The 15,808-nt window shown below is 45.7% G+C and overlaps 1 protein-coding gene across 4 annotated transcripts in view; it reads right to left on the bottom strand.

Moving 5' to 3' along the window:
* LOC135371141 (pleckstrin homology domain-containing family G member 5-like) overlaps positions 1-15,808 on the bottom strand; it is a 250,282-nt gene that overhangs the window by 174,760 nt on the left and 59,714 nt on the right. The window contains exon 1 of one of the 4 annotated variants that reach the window (XM_064605173.1): positions 6,463-6,769. The exons of the other annotated variants lie outside the window; for them this stretch is intronic. Coding sequence (XP_064461243.1) covers positions 6,463-6,576 — 114 coding nt within the window. The 5' untranslated portion in view covers positions 6,577-6,769. Of the gene's footprint in view, positions 1-6,462; positions 6,770-15,808 lie in introns of those variants that run through there. 4 annotated transcript variants of the gene reach the window in all.

Raw genomic sequence — 15,808 nt, 5'->3', positions numbered from 1 at the left:
AGAGAGAAAAACGTATAGTAAGCAGGTGCAGAACGGCAAGTGTCCCGTGCTGCCAAACGCCACATGTTCTTCCCCTGCGCGCTAACACACACAAGAGCGTAGAAGCTGGGTACGTGCCCGGCAAAGGAACCAAACCCACCTGCTACTTCCGGTAGTCCCTCCTCTTAGAACGGTTCCGAGCGTATTGCGGGCATACCTTCCTCTCGTAAAGGAATATTATATATATATACGGTCGACACGGTCGACATTTCGACAGTAGGACTGTCTTCGTCAGGACAATCCTGACGAAGAAAGTGTTACTGTCGGAACGTTTTTGCTTTTGTCTCGTTTTGTTTGTCGAGTTTTTGTTAACTTTCCTGTAATCTGTCGTCCACGTCTTATTATTTTACTTTTATTCAACTTCGCAGCCGTCTGATATATCAAACTCTTTAACGTATATAATAATAATATATATAAACGTTATATAACGCTTATGACGGAGAAGGTAGAATGATACTCCCGGCAATTCCGTTCTGGGCAACACACAAAAGAACGTGTGTTGGTCCGAAGCTACCGAGGCAAGATCTTCAAAGTTAGGTTAGCGCGGTTTTGGGTTAGGTTAGGTTGGGTTAGGTTAGGCATAGCAAGAAAACTATGGAGATCTTCGTTTCTACATTCAAGGAAAACGAAGGAGTTGTCGATGGAGTAGCGGTAATGCCCTACATTCGTAGCACGTTGACTTACTTAGTCGACTGCGAGTGACAATGTAGGTGCGTTAGCGTGCCGCCGTTTACACAGATGAGATTATCGGACTCGACTCGCAATCCATTTACAAGCGCAGATGGCAAAGTCTCCTAGCGAGATTTCCAAAACGCGCTCCTTCCATGAGTTTAAGTACTTGGCGGCGCAGCCAGAGGGGCTCTTCACACTCGGAGTTGATAATCCCATGAAGTCAAACTTCTGCTGGGCAAAATCCGCGCGATGAAATCGTTGAAATGAACGCGGCAGACTCACGTCTCGAAATACGGTTCATATTAGCGTCAGGATTAAAAGAACACTAAAGTACAAGAACTTCTCGCGGAATGAAAGACGCCGTTACCTTGATACCAACATAAGAGGAACATGATTCATTATCCGTTGCGTCGTGCGTGATTTTATGGGCGGAACAAACCGCAATTACCAGGATTTACCAGGATGTAACACTTTGTCAAGTGGTATGTTATCTTAACACGCTATCGCCTTTGCGTAGACTCATAAAAATGAACTTCACCGCATAGCACGCTCCTAGCCAACCATCATCTCGAATGATATCGTTATCTGTCCTGATTTGCTGTAAACGGGAGGCGTACGCCTTTTTTGTGACACTTATGCTGTTCATAATTGTCACAAAAAAAGGCGTGCGCCTCCCGTTTTCAACAAATCAGGGCAGGTAACGATATCATTCGAGATAATGGTTGGCTAGGAGCGTGCTATGCGGTAAAGTTCATTTTTAAGAGTGCAGAGCTCCTATGAGTTGTTTAATATGCATGCAGCTCGCGGTTATTCAATAACTGTGGACTGAAACACTGTAAAGAATCTTCTTCCTCCCGCTTTGGCCTTTAGCATTGTTCAATGATTTATGCAAACAATGTCAGACGGCGAGATTTCCCACTCTTTGCGAATCTAGTGGGCTGACTCAGCAAAATGTTCAGTGTGTACATTGGTGGAAAACATGGAACGCGTCTTCCCATCTCCTGCCATCCCAACACATACGCTCCCCAAAGTTTACATTGGAACCTGCATCCCAGCAGAATGCGCATAATAAAAATTTCGACGTTGCTGATCTGCCTGGACCGTTTGAGAGCGCAAGAATATACACGCTTCACCACACAGCACTCTTCTAGCCGACCATTATGCCGAGTGACAGGGCTCTTTCCTTTGATTTGCTGAAAAAAGGGGGCGTACGCCATTTTTGTGGTAGTATGCAGTTCATAATTGCCGCAAGAATGGCGTACGCACGACGTCTTCATCAAATCAAGGGAAAGAACGTTGTCATTCGGGATGATGGTTGGCTACCGTCTTAAAAATGAACTTCATCGTATAGCACGCTCCTAGCCAACCATCATCTCGGATGATATCGTTATCTCGCCTGATTTGTTGAAAATGGAAGGCGAACGCATTTTTTTGTGACAATTATGAAGAGCATAAGTGTCACAAAAAAGGCGTATCATTTGAGGTGATGGATTGCTAGGAGCGTGCTATGCGGTGAAGTTCATTTCTGATATTGTAGGAGTGTGCTATGCATGGAGAAAGTTTACGAGTATCAGGCACTTGTTACACGAGCATGTATGGGTTATCTAGCTCCTTGTTTTCAGCGTTGTCCCGTTTCGTTGCAGTTTTATCGCGGGACATAGCGTTACAGTCTTAAAAAACGAACTTCACCGCATAGCGCGCTGTACACTCTTAAAAATGAATTTCACCGCATAGCACGCTCCTAGCCAACCATCATCTCGATGATATCGTTATCTGTTCTGAATAGTTGCAAACGGGAAGCGTACGCCTTATGACACTTATGCTGTTCATAATTGTCACAAAAAAGGCGTACGCCTCCCGTTTTCAACAAATCAGTGCCGATAACGATATCATTCGAGATTATGGTTGGCTAGGAGCGTGCTATGCGGTGAAGTTCATTTTTAAGCGTGTAGGCCAACCAGTTTCACAGAATGATACCGCTATCATCCGCTCTGATTTGTGGAAAACACATGTCTCGCAAAAAGGCGTACGCCAACAAATCGAGGAAGAGAACGATCTTTGAAATCCACATCTTTCTAGTAAAAACGGCCGTTCTCGTGACTCGCCCTTACATGTGCACAGAGTTTCAGCTGCGTTCAATTTTAACGGCTTTAGAACGTGCGAACGGCTTTGTTTGTGGTTCACAACCTGTCACGCGGTAGCGGTTTCTTCGTAAACTGAAACCTCGCCTCGGATGCACACGAGAAACTGCGAACTGGATTTCCTCTGTGAACAATTTCCAGGTTACTAGAATAATTCCATTTTCGCACGAGTTTCACGTCAGAAATGGCACAATGCAAAGAGAAACTATACGAACACGAAGGAAGTGACTACACAAGCAGCAAAATACATTGGCCCAATATTGGCTATATATCGGCAATAGTTGTCAAAGACTTGACCAAGATTGGGCCGATATTGCCAATGTTCAGCCGATATTGGGCCGAGATGTTGTATGCTTCCCCACGCGCGGACTGAAGCAATATTTCATAAAAGAATTCACGTTATAGAGGATTGGATTGGATTGGAAATGAAAGCAAAATATGGAGATGTTAGTCCCGATTCAGTCAGGACTGGTTACTCCAAAACGCGTTTGTGGATGGAACAATAGAGCCAGAAAAAAGAGAGAAAACAAACAAACAAACAAACAGGAAAGAGGTAGAGTGGGTCAAGCAGAAGAAAGCATAAAGGAAAAAGGGGAAAGGAAAGGGAAAGACGTTAGGCACCGAGAAACACTCACTGGGTCGTAATGTCAGAGACCGCGCGAACACAGTGTCACAGAGTGTCAAGGAGTGCTTTGTTATAAACTTCTGGCCGCCTTATTTATTGAACAGGCAACTCGGTGAATGTTTCTAAGACGTATACAGTGATGCATATTCTAATGCGTCCTTTTTCTTTAGTGCAACATAATGCATATTATTGGGTCACGTCTTCCTTGCGCGTTTCCCCTCTCCTGTAACAACCCTGATGCAGGGTTAACACTACCAATAATAAATAAATTTCCCAATGACATCCGCAGTGCACGCACATGCAGCTGTGAAGCGTTTCACAAAAGTTGCCGCTACACAGCGCAGTTTTCCAGCGATACAGGAGGGGAAAAAATGTGTAACTCATCTCGACGCAACCTCGACTCGTGCCAGTTCTGCATGAGTGGAGGTTTACCTGCTGTTTTCCGCTCTACTGACTTTGGAGCTACTGCAAAGGTCAAACCATGCGCGCGTACGGAACATATGTACCCGTGCTTCCATTCCGAAATATATACACCAAACGCATGTAAGGCCGCAGTAGCGCCTTGCATGAACATAGGCGCCATCTTTGAAGACTCAAAGCTCACAATATCACAAGAGAGTGATTAAGATTCTGATTTAGCATCCGCCAACTGTTTTGGAGCAGCTGGCTGCGCGGAGCGGCCAACACCTACAATTTTTCTTCTCTCTCTCTCTGGTTCTTTCGCTCTGTCTATGACATTGTTCAATGCGAAAGATATGTATATACCTATGCAAGTAGAGAATGTGGAGAGGCATCATCATCTCGCAATAAAGTTGTTGTTGTTGTTGTAGAGCGTGTTGGTTGGGACTGAACATGATTGAGAAGTTGTTTGTCCAAATAAAGTCAGTTGCTAGTTGAACGCTTCCGTGTGTGTGTCGTCTTTGTCCCTCCGCGTTTTCAATCATGGTCAGTTCTATGCAAGTAATCCTCTCACACGTTGCATAGACAACAACAACACCAACAACAATAAATGATGACGATGAGATGGGGTGTTTCACCGCGTTGCATATAGAAACACATCATTCACAAATACATTTCGCATACATAGAAACGCATACAGTTCGGTGACCGGGAGGGGTGATGTTTTTCTCTTTTTATCTTTTCTTTTCTTTTTTCCTCTATCTGGGGATCCTCCATTTATCCAGCGGAATTCGTCAGGTGACGAATTCAATTTCTTCATTTTTCTTCTTTTTTTTACATTCAAACTCAAACTCAACATAATGTGTACTCCTCAAGCCTTCCCCGCAGGCTTCAAGTGATTCCTGTGTACCATTACAGGAATACAATTCGAGCACCTATTCCAATTTCCAACTAAACCGTGAGACGAAATAGGATAAGAAGGTATTCAGATACTAGCGTGTGCGGCATGAAACAATACTTATCTGTACAAGTGTTGTCCTATATGCGTGTAATATACAATACACTGCGGAAGGATCACGATGGGAAGGATACGTGATGTGAGCATGTATACGGGATATCTAATGTACAGCGTTACGCACGCCCGTATACACAGTGCGCTGTTTACGAAACTTGTGACGGTGTGACGCTGCATGCGGTTTTTTCAGTTAAATCCACGTTTGCACGCCAGCATGTGTAAAAGAGAAAGGACGAAAAGAAACCGTATTTGTGTTTACACATTCCTATATGGTGAATGTTTCCGGGAAACTGAGGCTGTAGCGCGAGCTTCGAGAGCACATTCCGTTCTGTAAATTCGCGGTGTAGACAACGCGTTATACGTGCGCTACACGCACGTCTGCGCTGTTCAGCATAACACACTCAACCTGGGCACGAGAAAAACGATGCAAACTACCGCTTTTCCAAGCTCCGTCTTTTGCCGCTGCCCCTAAGTGCATGGGTATATGGAAACGCGGTGTTGTAACGTTTCTTTCAGTAAACGCCGTTGGAATACAGTCGTGAGCTCTTATGCGTATAACGGAACAACTTATGAACCAATGGGGGACGTCCTCGCACTATCAACGTAACAGTTTTCATAGCACCAAATTAGATACAAAGTAAAGTTTACATGGTAACACGATGTGGACCATCGGATAATGGCTGCAAAACTAAAATGTAATTCTGGCGGCACCCGCATCACAGTCTCGGTCACTGGGTCAGTATTTCCGTCATCTCTTGGGTTGAGGAAAGGTAAGAGGGTATGGACTTCGCTAAGGGAAGCGGCTATGTAGTTTGAGAAAATAACTTTTTCCCACTCTAAAAATTATTTGACGTGCGCTCAAGACTCAGCATATTATACGGCAGCCCCGTATTTAACCTCCCTTGCAGAAAACGATGCATTTCAGCAATTCAGCAACTGCATGCTGACGTCCTCAGCCGGGAATCAAGTCCGTAGGATCCTGAGTGTGCTTGTGCGCAAGCCACTGACCTACCTATATAGACTAGAGCTTCGATTCGAAGACGAGAGTTATGGAGTGCGGTAGACATATGTGAGTTTAAAGAGCATCACAGAAATAGACCGTGAACGCTTTATCACCATGACATGTTTAATCAGATGTGGTTATGTCCTGGTACGGCTACTGCCATCCGATTTCCTAGCGTTATGACATACTGCAGATGCACCCAGAGCTCGCAGCCATCAGGTTTACTATGTACTACCGTGAATCACATATTGTTGTTGCAGACTCTGTGTTATATATATATATATATATATATATATATATATATATATATAGTTGTATTAGCTTGTCCATAAACAGCGCGATGGCCTTCTAATCTTGTAGTGTTGTCATTACGTACGAAAGACAATGCGCAACAGACAGCACATCAGCAACCGACCTTGTATGAATGCACACGACACCAAAGAAAGAAGTTCGGAATGTGTTCCTCTTTTCTCTGTTCCTACAAACCCTTTCGTTCAACAACACCCATTAAGTTTCGAGCATTTTCCGATGCAGGCTACATACATGCGTAACAAAACAGAAAACTCACGCTCAACATGTTGCGCAGGCTGGTCCTGCGAAAGCGCTGTTTCTCGTTGAAGGACTTGGTCCACATAATTCCTACCGCTGTTTGCGAGGCCCACGAATGTGATCTACGTGCCATTACTAATATGCATGTCCTACGGGAACGCGTACCACAAAAGAGGAGGGGTTCGAAAAGGGAGCGAGCACGCCGGCTGGAACACACAAACAAGCACGCCGAACGGCGGCGGCAATCGGCAGCACGACGGCCTGCATTTTCATGAGCACCGACACGGCGACGTTTCCTCTGTGTGCCTCGCAGCTGCCTTTGTCGATGGCGGCATTTAAAGTGCTAGTTTCAAGAAGAGAAAGTAATGCGGTGTAAGGTGGTTGTACAACACTTCGGCTATCTCGTAAGCTGAGCGCTATCAATACATGCAGGACGTTGTGGTATAATCTAGCCGCCAGTGACGCAAAACAACGCAGAGATATGCAGATAGATGTATATGAGTGTCGTCGATAGGGGAACGGCGACTGGTACGAACGCGGAACTAGCAAGGCATACTTAAGGTTCTTCTTTAGAACTACTCGAACCTTTGAACCCATATACTTGAACCGTTTCCACTAGAATGGTTCAACAATGATTTCGCCACTGCCCCAATAAGAGGACTACGCAGTCGGCCACTTGGCACTTTAAGTTTCAGCTAGCACTTTCGCGGGTTTGCCTTTCTGCGAATTGTATTATTTTGGTTTTTGCGGTTCGGTTTGACAGGAGTCTGCACAAAACCAGTAGGTTCGGAATTTCGGACTGGTATGGGCGTGCCGCGTCAATTGAATCCAAGGTGGCGAGTGTGCAAAGTGCAAGTGTTGCCGTGTCCTGTAACCCAGCTGAGCAACACAGCGGACACGGAACACTTGTACGCTGTGTATGACGCGATAAAGGAGTTCGGCACCGTACACAGATTGCTACAAAATGTACACCCGTGTTCTTCGTTAGTCTCACTCTCTCGTGATAAATATTATATTCACAGAGAAACGTAAACAACAGCCTTGTACCCTGATAAGTGTTGAACTCTAAAAACAGAACTTCACCGCAGAGCATGCTGTGCGTCGATACCATTGTCAATGAATGATACCGCTATTCTCAATCGCAGGGGGTGGGTACGCCTTTTTGTGACAGTTTGGATATATGATAATTGGCAAAAGGTTGTGGGACGAGATCGGCACAAAAACGCGTTCGCCACCCTCCCTCTTCGTACACTCTTAAAAATTAGCTTCACTGCATAGCACGCTCCTAGCCAATCATCACCTCTAATGATATCGTTGTCTGCTCTGATTTGTTGAAAACGGGAGGCGTACGCCTTTTTTGTGACACTTATGCTGTTCATAATTGTCACATAAAAGGTGTACGCCTCCCGTTTTCGACAAATCAGGGTAGATAACGATATCATTCGAGATGATGGTTGGCTGAGAGCATGCTATGCGGTGAAGTTCATAATTTTAAGAGTGTATCAGAAGCGATATAGCCCTATTATTCGTGGCAATGGCTGACGTGCAGCGTGCTAGGCGGTGACGTTGTTTTTAGAGTGTACCTAGCTGGTGGAGTCATTTTTTGCGGAATTGTTCAAACGTGAGGATCACGAATAACTTCATATATTTCGATGTATTCAGTAAGACTGTCAATCAGCTTGTCTCCGCTTCAGTAAGCCACGTTGAGAAACCAATACTGAAAAAGCCGCAGAGCATGGGATCTCATAAATGAACTTCACCACATAGCATGCTCCTAGCCAACCATCACCGCGAGTGACATCGTTCTTTCCCCTGATTTGCTGAAAACGGGGGACGTACGCCATTTTTGTGGCGTTATGCAGTTCATAATTGCCACAAAAACGGCGTACACCCCCGTTTTCATCAAATCCAGCGAGAGAACGTTGTCATTCGGGATTATGCGGGAGCGTGCTATGAGGTGACGATGCCCACTTGAGTGCTGCCAACAACGGCAAGTTACTTCGACCCCCCTCCCCCCCATGACTTTAGAACATGGTGGTAGTTCACTTCAGCTTCAGCATATTATACACTCTTAGAAATGAACTTCACCACATAGCACGGTCCTAGCCAACCATCCTTTCGAATGATATCATTATCTGCCCTGATTTGTTAAAAACGCGAGGCGTACGCCTTTTTTTGTGACAATTATGAACAGCGTAAGTGTCACAAAAAAGGTGTACGATTCCCGTTTTCAACAAATCAGGGCAGATAACGATATCATTCGAGATGATGTTTGGCTAGCAGCGTGCTATGCGGTGAAGTTCATTTTTAAGAGTGTATGCTTGTCCCAGGTGTTGGTGGTGCTTGTGAAAGGGCTCGCCGTCCCAGATAGGCGCCTACCCCCTGTTATGAACAAATCAGGACACAGAATGATATCATTCGGAATGCTGGTTGACTAGGAGCCTGCTATGTGGCGAAGTTCTGTTTTAACAGAGTAATGTGAGTTTGGACTTTCGGGGAGTGTTTTTTTCTCACTTTCTCTCTCTCTTGTTCTCTGTAGCCAAATTTGTGCCGAATTTGCTGAACACCGCCGGGGACTGCGAACGAAGAGGAACACGCAGGGTCAAGTGAACAAAATAAGGGGGTCACCGTGATACACCTGCCAACGCACGATGAAGCCGCAGTTTTCGCGATTCGTTAGCTCCTTCACCTAACGAGTCCCTCTCTCATCGTGGTGTATCAGACTCCAAACTACGTAAGCAAATTACGAAGGCGGAGCAAGACACAACAAATTGGACACTTTTGCGTCGCTCACTCCCTGGTCAGCAATAAAAGGTTCGAGTGTATTATCCGAGCTTGATTGTCCGGGGTGAGCAGCAGGATGACATCAGCGTTCCTGGAGTACTTGCTATATGATGGCTATGAGCGTATAATATATATATATATATATATATATATATATATATATATATATATATATAAGAGTACAGTATGCTATAAGAAAATAAAAGTATGTTCCTTTGCCAAATTAGACGATGAAATTTGTTCGAAATTTCTTTCGTTTCTGTCGCTCGCCTGCACCCGTATAAAGGACACGCTAAGCCAATGAGTTCAAATGATAAGTCAATTACTTAATAGACCAACATCTAGACTGGTTCCCAAGTTCGAATGGTAAATGTTTTACAGCGCACAGTCCAAAATGAAACGTTCGATGGAGTGGATTCTATAGTGACAGAACAATCCCTAGCAGCACCCCGATGTCGAGCCGACATCGGCCCAACATACGCTTTGCAACACCGCCCAGAGTTCAGTTTAGTCCGCCCGGGTCAGGATATTGGCCCGATATCATTTGGACATGCTGCCGATGTCATTTGGACACGCTACCGACATACTACCGATTTGTGGCCGATGTTGCACCAACATAATTTTGTATTTTTATTCGTGTGTTGGCAATCGAAACTACAAAAACAACGTTAGACTGGTTGTTTGCGAGGAAACAACGTTTTATTTCTGCCATTGTTTCTTACTCGTTTTATTTTCTGATGGTATCCTTTGTTTCTGGTATTTCCCACGGCGTGCAATGAGCGCGGTGTTACCAAAAGCAAGAGAAAAAAAAAAGACCACGAAGTGCAAGGCATTCCTTTCGAAGCGAAAACAGATACTATATATTTCATGTCTTCCGAGCTACCGCAAATTCGAGAGCCCTGCTCGTCTCGGAATCAAAATGGTGGAGGTGACGTGTCTCAGTTTAATTCGCTCACGTATACAAACAAGGCTCAAATGAGGAATTGCTTCGAATATTAGCACGACCTCAACGTAGCGAATGTGTTTCCTACTTGCTTTTGGCGCGGGACACCAAGTAGGTCGATGGAAAGCCAGTGTCAGCGTCATGTCGTTGGCTTCGGTCAACATCGAGCCGACATTGCCAACTTCATTGGGATGTTGGTCGCAAGTTGGCAGTGTCGGCGTCATGTCTCTGGTTTCTGTGATCATCAAGCCGACATTGTCAATATCTGTGAGATGTCAATCGCACGTTGACATTGTCAGCGTCATCTCGCTGGTGTCGGTCAACGTCAAGCCGACATTGTCAACTTGAAAATGATATCGGTCGCAAGTTGGCATTGTCGGCTACATGTCGCTTGTTTCGGTCAACACCGAGCCGACATTGCCAACTTCAGCGTGATATTGGTCACAAGTTGGCAGTGTCGGGGATATGTTGGGCCGACATGCCCAACTTGCTGCCGATATCAGCCCGATGCCGTGTGCTGCCTGGGATGTGCACGCAGCGGGGATTGGAGTAGGCGCCCTCTGTGCAGTTATGGCGAAGTCGTGTGGTCATTTCGTGGCAGCTTTTTTTTCTTTTTCTTTTTTTTTCTTTTTTTGCCAGATCCCGAGCAGTCATGTTCGCTTGGTCAAAGCGAAGCAATCTCACGTGTTCGCGCGGCGCTTTGCGAGCGACAGGAATTTGCCAGCTAGCACTTTTTTCGCCCGGGTCTCCAAACGACCGAGCCGCCGGTTGCCCAACTACATCCGGCGTCGTCACATCCGCTCTGCGAGGATGACGAGAACCCTCATTGGTTGGGACGTCGAAGGTCACGGGGGTTAGCAGACGACGAAACCCGAAGACGAGCGACCGCGATGCCCCTAGAGGCTAAAACCGCTAGATTCCTGGCACTCAATGGCCGAATGTTCGGGTGGCAACGGTCACGTGATCCAGCGCGGGAAATTTCCCGGCAATTTCCGAGCGCAAGGCAGTGTTGCCATGAAATGACCACCAGAATTCGCCATTAGAGTCGTCCTCCTCTCCCCCCCCCCCCCCCACACACACTTTTTTTTTAATGCATTCCCTTTATGGCACGAAGCAACCGTTAGAGAGTTAGAGTGACAACAGAATACAACGCAAGAAATGGCTCGCGTCGTTCATGAATCATCCGCATCGTTCCTCCTACATTCGATCGAAGGACTTCGTGTAAATGCAGTTCGCAGAGTCAGGGAACTAAACTCCCCGGGAAAATGCCGTTCTGTCGACGGGAAAGCGCTTTATCTTCCGCGACAACAACTAGCGCAAAAAAAAAAAAAAAAGAGTACATATGCTCAGAACGATCATTAGAAATCAAACGGGGGCAATGCCATCCGCTCTCTACGTTATACACTAATATCCTTACTCTGTACGGCCAAATCTGAGCGCAGCGATAGGAGTAGAACAGATTACCAACACTTATCTTCGTATTAGCCGAATAAATAAACGTAAACGCTTTCGCGTCCTGGCTGTCGCCAACACTGGGCGTTCGCTAATTGCTGGCTCCCAAAGCAACACATACACACGCGCAAGGACACACAGTGCGTTCTATTGTTCCAGACTCATTTGCTGGCGGGAAAGACGCCCTCTGAATGGGTAATGACGCAAAGATGCACGTGACCTCATCGGTGGCACGTGAACGGCATCGGCTTTATCGTTTTCATTTCTTTTTCCTCAATCGAAGTTGGGTTGCTAACTTTGTTCGCCATTGTATCCTCCGATGACCCCGCTGCGGGGTGATGCGGCGCCAATTATGTAATTACCCAAACTCGGTATACGGTGTGGCAGCGGCTGAATACCCGATTAGGCCGGAAAGGGGGGGGGGGGGGGGGTCCTCCTTAATACATTTTGTAAGGCACGTTGTTCTATTCGGGATACACATATTTGCCGTGTAATTTAATTTACTGCTGGACTTACTGAAGATATACTATTTGATGCGAAAGAACCTCTATCTTCCACGCTTCGAACCTTGTCAGTGATTGAGTGTGATTTTTCATTTTTTTATTTATTTTTATTTCCTTCTCTTCTTCTTTTTGTATTTTTCGGTGTTTTTAAATAGCAAGCCGACCTCTGCCTGGCTGACCTTTCCTTTTTTTTCTTTAATAAATCTTCATATCGCCCCCCTATATTGTCCACAGGTTCATTTCTGGTTGCTTGTAACAATGCACTTTTTACCCGTGATTCTGATCCCACTAGAGCCGCCATCATGAGCAACCAGACAGCCCAAACGATAAGATACGGTACAGTACTCGACGAATATTGCGTTACGGGCTTATATTATTGCGTTACGAATATTGCGTTACGGACGTTACGACGAATATTGCGTTGCTTGAACATTTCGGATGGAGTCCGCTGTAGCATATTTCCTTATGAGGAGGCTATGTTTTTCGATATTTTGTTTGCCGGGTCGGGTGCCGAATTCAATTTCTTCATATTTTTTTTAAATTTACTTATCAACTTATCTTGTTTTGGCGTAGAGTATGAATCCTTTGGTTGAAACGGATTTCATCGAGGGTGTTCCATCCCACACTCTAAAAACAGAGCTTCACTGCATAGCATGCTCCTATAACCAACCATCATCCAGAATGACAACGTTCCCTCCCTTGATTTGATGGAAACGGAGGGGGGGGCGTACGCCCTTTTTGTGGAATTATGAATTGCATAATGCCTAAAAAATTGTGTACGACCCCCCCTCCCCCTTCCCTCCGTTTTCCCCGTGTCGCAGTCTTTTTAAAGAAGCAGTTAGCGTGGTTACAAGTGGTTAGGGTGCATGCCATGTCACATCGAGACTGGGAGGTACCCGGGTTCGAATCGCGGTGTCGGCTGTGCTGTCTGGGATATTTCCTGCATTTTCCTCAGACACTGTCAGACATACACACTTAAAAATGAACTTCACCGCATAGCACGCTTCTAGCCAACCATAATCTCAAATGATATCGTTCTTTCCCCTGGTTTGTTGAAAATGGGAGGCGTACGCCTTTTTTGTGACAATTATGAACAGCATAAGTGCCACAAAAAAGGCTTACGCCTCCCGTTTTCAACCAATCAAGGCAGATAACGATACCATTCGAGATGATGGTTGGCTAGGGGCGTGCTATGCGGTGAAGTTCACTTTTAAGAGTGTACGTCGGCACAGTTCCCCTAGAAGCCGTCCCAGGACGCACATTCCCCCCCAGAACGTTATAGTCGTGACGTTGCCCGCCCTGGCCGACAACGGCCAGCTCTTTCGCCACCACTAAAGTGCAAAAAAATCTGAGAAATCTGAGAAATGTGTGGGCACGTTAGTGCCCCTTTAAGTGTTGCGTTCGTTTACGCGAGATTCATTGGCCTTAAACATCTTCGTATCACCATCATTGCCTTGACTTCAAGAATGTTTCACGCCTCTAGAAGTCCGACAGAATTTCAATCGGGATAACATCATCCTCGGGGTGAGTGGGAGACAAAATCGTAAAGCCTGCACGAAAAGAGTTTAGGGGAGCAAGTAAAAGCACGTAGTTGCGCTTCTCCGACTTTCCTGCTTTTCCTTTTCAAGCGGAAGATACAGAACGCTCACGCGAAAAATAGTTCACTGCCTCGGCAAGGAACGCGAGTGCAGGGCCTCCGTCGTCGGACCCGGACCGAAGCGGAAGACATTGAAAGTCCAATGATGGCGCGTGGTCGATACATGCGGAGCAGTTGGCGTTATTGAAAAACCATTGGAAGCCTAAAACGTACGGGTGGGGAATGGTATTTCGGAAACTGGCGCAGAGTTTCGATCTCCTGTCCATCCATCTGTGATTGCCAGACAGGCGCGACCAAATAGGGTGCCTTTCTGCACGCCAGCATGTGGTCGGAAGGAACTGCTCCACGGAAATGTAGAATGAAAAGTCTTTTCGGTCTTCCTGTTTCGGCTGTAAAAGGGAAGTGTAAAAGTTCGTGGCAAATGGTGGCCTCTCAATGGGTTACAAACTCAATTCGCCAGTCGCGTCGAAGGAAGTTCCAGAACAGCCTCATTTAGACAACAAATTGGGGGGCGCGTGTGTTTTCCGTTTGTAAAATCTCTTTGACCCGATTCCTAGCCTAACCTAACCTTTTCTTTTCTTTTTTTTTTTAGTACACATATCCCCTCCTCCCTTATCCCGAAATTGAAGCTACCCATGTGATGGCCATTCTAATTCTCACAGAGCCGCAGCCAGTGATTTACCCAGACCCCCCCCCTCACACCCCCTAAATGTTCAATGACAACCCCCCTCTAACTATTTCAGCTGTGTACCCCCTACAGGGGGTGCCCTTGCGATTTCAGCTTTAGACACATGTCGGTAATGATATGTTAAGTTATAATGACGTAACTATAATATAGACTCCCTCCCCCACCCACCCCCAATTTTTTCTAACAGCCCTCCGTGCTTGGGATTCCGGATAAACCACTGGCCGCAGCTTCCGGTTGTCCGATACGTTCATAGTCAACTGAGCGCAGAATTATTTCGTTTTCGCGCGTCACCGACAAAAAGAAATGCATACAGAGAAGTAAAATCTGACACCAAGGACTCCTTCCTCCGTATACAACAATTAAATAGCATCCGCACAATACATTAATATTAAACATAAATATACGTATCCTTCCCGTTTTATTGATCAACAACAGAGCGCGCAAATAAATATATTTGCCCGTTCTCCGTGTATTTTACAGGTATACTCATACTCTCGGCCTGCTGCTGAAAAGGGAATGTCTGGCTCCTGTACGCCATTATGAAATCGGCAGAGGCATCCGCGTTCAGTGTTCGACGACTTCAGAAGCTTGAGAAAAAAACAGACGCCCATGCACGTTCTCGAGGCTCACTTACATCGAAACGCATACCAACAATACGCAATGCCGATTCCCGGGAAAGAAAAAAAAAAGAAATGTATCGGCAGCCATTTTCTATTATTAGAGCGAGCCTACCGGTGTTCTTCAAGTATATACATGTACGGCGTAGCCAATCTCACATCACGAACTGCGCCCTTGCTCAACGGTGCATTGTTTGTGTTCGCAGGTACGAACAATACCTTGCTTGCGTTCTCGCAACGTTCTGGCGGGAATCGAAGGTACACGGAATGAAAAGCTGCAGAAGATCATCTTATGCGGATGTTGTTGTTGTTGTTGTTGTTAGGCGGCTTGGAAAGCGTGAGTATCAACAAGGTGAAAGACCATAGGATTTAACGTTGAATAAGGGGGCAACAACGATAACATCAAATACGTTGTATGTCAACAACATGTATGAGCTTCGTCCTGTCCGATTCTCTGTTCGTTGTCTTCGTCCCTCTACGATCCTCAAGCTCAAGGAGGTGTTGCCTTCTTCATCAAATATGCGATAACCTCTTATTGAGAGATTGCTGCTTCGAGAAGCGTCGTTCTCAGAGACAGAGCTTTCATCCAAATGCACGCGTTTCACCCGTTCTTTTCTCATTCTTTGCGTAAGGACTTCGTACTAGAGCTGAAAATTAACAGTTTTCGTTTTGAAAAAATCCTAAAAGTTTGTAGCAAAAATAGACGTAGTAGCGAACTCTTTTAAGTAAAGTATCTCGTAAGGAAAGAAACAACAACAACAACAACATAGATGAATGGATG

Source organism: Ornithodoros turicata, chromosome 10 (assembly GCF_037126465.1).
Source record: "Ornithodoros turicata isolate Travis chromosome 10, ASM3712646v1, whole genome shotgun sequence".
Classification (NCBI taxonomy): Eukaryota; Metazoa; Arthropoda; class Arachnida; order Ixodida; family Argasidae; genus Ornithodoros; species Ornithodoros turicata.
The sequence above is the reverse complement of the archived record's forward strand: the minus strand, read 5'-3'. Positions and strand labels throughout refer to the sequence as shown.